The sequence below is a fragment of the Priapulus caudatus genome, unplaced genomic scaffold (genome assembly GCF_000485595.1).
Source record: "Priapulus caudatus unplaced genomic scaffold, Priapulus_caudatus-5.0.1 Scaffold5495, whole genome shotgun sequence".
In the NCBI taxonomy this organism is placed as follows: Eukaryota; Metazoa; Priapulida; class Priapulimorpha; order Priapulimorphida; family Priapulidae; genus Priapulus; species Priapulus caudatus.
This window is the reverse complement of record NW_014582556.1, coordinates 1,861-7,576: the sequence shown is the minus strand read 5'-3', so window position 1 is coordinate 7,576 and position 5,716 is coordinate 1,861. Positions and strand designations below refer to the sequence as shown.

The window sequence follows — 5,716 nt, the reverse complement described above, 5'->3', positions numbered from 1 at the left end:
CAGTATCTTGGTTATTTTGAAATACCTCCAATGTTGTTGAAAGTCTCAATGTTGTTGCCAGTTTCCCCAGAATCCCCCAAGCAAGCCAGTGCAGCGGTGCCTGCGCTACGTGGTACGGACGCCCGCCAGCCAGAAGATAAAACATACCGTCGTGTTGACGGTCCACGTCACCACTTCGCAGGCTATTTTGTTTGGCAACAGTCGGCCGTTTGCGCAGAATGCCGAGTTTTCTCACCTCTTTCTTTGTGAGCGGGGTTTTAAAGCCAAACGCGCAGTGAAATGCGCGAGGCAACTAGAGTTTAATTTTGTCATAAGGTTAGTATGACTTATGCCCATGACACGAAGGTAGTTTTGCTAAGTCTACGTACTGAGAAGATTGCGTGTTGGCATGCGCATTGTGACCTTTAACTGGTAGATAATTGTGCCTATACTATAGTAATTATCAGTGCAAGGGCTCGAGCAGGGTCTATGTCCCCCAGCGGTTTAACTGGCCGCGAACACCCATGGTTGTCCGGCTAGTACCTTATCCCGGAACATACCCTGGTCAACTATCAAATACATGCGGACCGTACCTCGCCACTACCTCCGTAACGAGCTCGAGGGAGTATGCTACGCCTAATCCCTACACCTAACCCTAACCATGACCAGATTGGTAACCATTCAGATTACCACGCGATACGTTCCGGCGGAGTAACCCTGGGGGACATAGACCCCTCTCAGCAATAAAGTACAGTAATCAACTTCGAGTGGGAACATATATAGCTGAGAGAGTATATTTATACCTCGCATACTATCCACTACACCTACACCTGCCACTACACTATATTAGCACTACACGTGCAGCTACAACTATGATACACTACAGATGACTACACTCATCTCATCTACACTCACACTCGCACCTACACATATACTTTACACCTACACCTGCACTACACTACTATATACACCTACTCAGTGCATACACTATATATACATCTACACATGCACCTACCACTCATATACACCTACAGTGCGAACATCACACCTATATTACACCTACAGTGCACTACATTACTGGACACTGCACTGCATCATATGACATTAGACGTCTCTACAGTCACCACAACCACATCGCAGCACAGCACACCACACTGCTCTCATTTACATCCCCTGCGTGACCACTCGAAGTTTGTTGATGTTTCAACACCACCGGAGGGCGCCACCTACCTGGGTTTCTCTTCCTCCTTGGGTGTCACTTTCACCTGCAGGCTTCTGGTACGAGCCTTCGCCTGCTTCCGGACGCGTTGAGCGGCCCTCGACTCGCCAGTTGTCGCGACGGCTCGGCATGATCACAGTTCAGCCTGTTAGTCCACTCACATACAGGATTCTGACCCTGAGCCGGCAGACAGGACAGGTAGGGTAGGTAGGTAGCTAGGTAGGCATAGGTAGAGTAGGGTAGTAGGTAGCGTAGGTAGGGTAGCCGTAGCGTAGGTAGCGTAGGTAGCTAGGTACGGTAGGTACGGTAAGGTTAGGTAGGTTAGCAGTAGGTAGGTAGGTAGGTAGGTAGGGTATCGGTATGGTTAGTAGGTAGGTAGGTAGGTAGGTAGGTAGGTAGGTAGTAGGTAGCGTAGGTAGGTTATGTGGGGTAGGATAGGTAGGGCTAGGTAGGTAGGTAGTAGGTAGGTAGGTAGCGTAGGGTAGCGGGTAGGTAGGTAGGTAGGTACGGTTGATATGTTTAGGTAGCCCGTAGGTAGGTTAGGGGTAGGTAGCGCGGTAGGTAGGTAGGTACGAGGTTAGTAGGGAGAGGTAGTAGGTTAGGTGGTAGCGTAGTGTGCGTAGGTAGGTAGGGTAGTGGTGGTACGGTAGGTGGTAGGTAGGCTAGGTAGGTAGGTAGTAGGTAGGTAGGTGGTAGGTAGGTAGCGTAGGTACGGTAGGTAGGTCAGGTAAGGTAGTTGTGTGTGGTAGGTAGCGATCGTGTGGTGTACGTACGGTAGGTAGTGTAGGTACGGTAGGTAGGTAGGTTAGTAAAAGGTAGGTAGCGTAGTGATAGGTATGGTAGGTACGGTAGCGTTAGTCAGGTAGGTATGGTAGCTGTAGGTAGGTAGGTAAGGTAGGTAGGGTATGGTACGGTACGGTATCGGTATGGGTACGCGTAGGTATGGTAGTAGGTTAGGTACCGGTCAGGTAGGTACGGTAGGTTAGGGTTAGGTTAGGTAGGTAGCGTAGCGTAGGTAGGTAGGTAGGGTAGGTAGGTAAGGTAGGTACGGGGGTTAGCGTTAGGTAGGTAGGTATGGTAGGTTAGCGTAGGTAGGTAGGTAGGTAGCTAGGTAGGTAGCGTAGGGTAGGTAGGGTTAGTCGGTAGGTAGGTAGGTACGCGTAGGTAGGGTAGGTAGGCTAGCGGTAGGTAGGTAGGTAGGTAGGATAGGTAGGTAGTGTTTAGGCATAGGTAGGTAGGTAGGTGTGTGAGTGTGGAGGATGAGTGAGATGAGATTACTGACTATAAGTGTGTATGCTAGTGTTGTCAATCGCGTTGTAATTTCCTATCGATCATCGGTTGGCACCAAGTAAACCGATGATCGGTTATCAATCGCGTTACTTGGGTGTTGAATGCAGCTGCGTGTGCGTTAGACGCGTCGGTGCTGTGCATGTACGTGTGTGCATTGGTTGGTGCTTGGTTGGGTTTTAGCCCTGGTTTACTGTTTGTTTGCCACTGTTTCGACTACTGCCCGTTTGTGCTATAATACATGTATGTTAATAATAAGTGTTCTGATAATCTTGCTATTATAGTAGCGATGATGGGATCCTCTGATTCTCAATCACTTTATCCAAGTTTTACATTTATTTCGAGGCGAGATTTTTTTTTTTTTCTTCGATAGGAAACTCGATTATTGGATTTTGATCAACCAAGCGCTTGTCGAAGCCACTGCTTCAACGAATGGATCAGTATAATCGTTGATCGTCACTCACTAGTGCTATTGCAAACATGAGAGCGGTGCGTCGTGCATCCGTATATGTTATGTTCAGTGTTATGTCGCTTCAATACTGTGAGCGGGACCCACTACACTAGATATCATGAATAAGAATAGTGAATAATCACGATATACTATTATATATAGAGAGAGAGAAGGTAGAAGAGCGAGACGAGAGGAGAGAGAGAGAGAAGAGAGAGAGATGAGAGATGGACCGAGGAGCTGACGAAGAGAGAGAGTAGACGAGAGAGGACTGCGCTCGCGGGATCCTTGCTCCTTCATCGATTTGCTTTAGAGGAGAGAGAGGAGGATGAAAAAGAGGAAGAGTGATTACGACGAGCACAGGCCGAGCAGGAGAAGAGAAGAAAGAGAGAGAGGAGAGAGATGCAGAGAGGTCGCGGGAGGAGAGAAGAGGAAGCTAGGGAGAGAGGTGGAGAGGGAGGTGGGAGAAGAAATAGAGAAGAGGAGAGGGAGAGGCTGTGTTATAGGTAGATAGATGGCTTATTGGGTATTATTGCATCAATATATACATATACTATATTAGTGATATATTATATTATATATATGGTTGACCCATGCTCTGCCACCGCGACAGCTGCTGCCTGATACCTTTCGTGCGGAAGCTGAGAGCCGGTTCGCTGGAGCGGCTGCTGCGCATGAGGGGAGGTGACAGTGGGGAATCCGCCATCACCTCCCCGCCACCACCGACACCTCCTCCCTTGTTGAAGTCCTGCTTCTCTCTCTCCGTCAAACCCTGATATCTGAGGATGGAGTAACAATGCCATGCTGAACTGACCCTGGCATTAGGGTCAGGGTTAGGGTCAGGGTCAGGGTTAGGGTCAGGGTCAGGGTTAGGGTTAGGGTTACGCAAGGATAGGAAGTCATGATATACCCGAGGATGACGACATTTGATATACACAAACAATATTTGATATATACAGACAATATTTGACATATATACAAACAATATTTGACATACATACAAACAATATTTGATATACACAGACGATATTTGATATATACAAACAATATTTGATATACACAGACGCATATATGGCATCCCATATACAAACAATTATTTGATCATTACACGGACGACAGTATATGATATATCAAACAATATTTGATATACACAGACGCATATATCGAATATTATACAACAACTATTTGCGATATACACCAGATTAATATTTGCAATCGTACCAGATGTTATTTGACAGATATACAAACAATATTTGATATATACAGACGATATTTGATATATACAAACAATATTTGATATACACAGACGATATTTGATATATAGAGATGACATTGACGACACTCACTTTTCCACGTCCTTCCACGACTTCATCTAACTCGCCCATCTCTCCATTCCTTCTTCTCCTCCTTCATCCTTCTCCACGCTGGGAGACCTCTTGCAGCTTCCGGTGCGGACTGCGGCCGCCCTTCCGCCCGCCGCGCCCCGGCCGCCGCCGCCGACCGACGGAGGCACGTCAGCGCCGTCGGCTCGTCTGCGTTGTTCTCCAGGCAGACACTCCAGCACCTGTTGCCAATGACACGTGGTGGACCGTTGAGCGGGAATTCTACCCCGATGCACGCATGCACCGCACGCCCGCACGCTCACGCACGCCTTGCACACACGCACGCACACGCATGCACACGCACGCCACGCCACGCACGCCCACGCACGCACGACTACACACACACACACGCCACACACACACCTCAGTGACGTCTGCCGGAAAACTCACCTGCCCGGGAGCAGCTAGTATTCCACACACCTCACAGGTAAACACACCTGCCCAAGGTGTATGATTAATACTATAGAATCTAATTCATTTAATTTAAAATGATCACTGACGTGCAGGCTATTAATTAGGTGCAATGTTTGTACCAGGTAGGTAAAGGATCTGAGAGGTTACCATCTCCATAGGTGAACACACCTGCCTCAGGTATATACTTAGTACTTTAGAAAGATAACTGACATGCAGGCAATTAATTAGATGCAATTGTTTGTAACAGGTAAGTAAAGGATGGGAGAAGACAGATTTAAGGCCTGAACCTAGGTAGCGTGAAGGGATGGGAGAGAGCAGCATTAACCTGTACCAGGTAGGCTGAATGGATGGGAGAAGAACAGATAACACGTACCAGTAGTGTGAGGATGGGAGGAAGACAGATTTAACCTGCTACCCAGGTTAGGTGCAGATGGCTGGAGAAGGGACAGATTAAGCCTGTACCAGGTAGGTGAAGGATGCGAGAAGACATATTAACCTGTACAGGTAGGGTGAAGGATGGGAGAAGACAGATTAAACTGTACCAGGCTAGCGTGAAAGAGATTGGGAGAGAAGACAGATTAACCGTAATGTTATCAGGCTAGGTGAAGGATGGGAGAAGCAGCCGTTAACACTGAACCAGGTCAGTTGTGAAGGATGTGGAGAAGACAATATTTACCATTAGTGATTAACATGTACCAGGTAGGTGAAGGATGGGAGAAGACAGATTAACCTGTACCAGGTAGGTGAAGGATGGGAGAAGACAGATTAACACGTACCAGGTAGGTGAAGGATGGGAGAAGACAGATTAACCTGTACCAGGTAGGTGAAGGATGGGAGAAGACAGATTGTCACGTACCAGGTAGGTGAAGGATGGGAGAAGACAGATTAACCTGTACCAGGTAGGTGAAGGATGGTAGAAGACAGATTAACCTGTACCAGGTAGGTGAAGGATGGGAGAAGACAGATTTACCTGTACCAGGTAGGTGA

The 5,716-nt window shown here is 47.6% G+C and overlaps 1 protein-coding gene across 1 annotated transcript; it reads right to left on the bottom strand.

The window, feature by feature from the left end:
* Positions 1-1,213: 1,213 nt before the first annotated feature.
* On the bottom strand, positions 1,214-4,414 carry LOC106819987. The gene is made up of 3 exons (XM_014824550.1): positions 4,280-4,414; positions 3,561-3,712; positions 1,214-1,374 (listed from the first exon to the last, which is right to left on the bottom strand). The coding sequence occupies exons 1-3, from the start codon at positions 4,303-4,305 to the stop codon at positions 1,241-1,243; spliced, it is 312 nt and encodes a 103-aa protein (XP_014680036.1). The 5' UTR covers positions 4,306-4,414; the 3' UTR covers positions 1,214-1,240.
* Between the last annotated feature and the right edge of the window lie 1,302 nt (positions 4,415-5,716).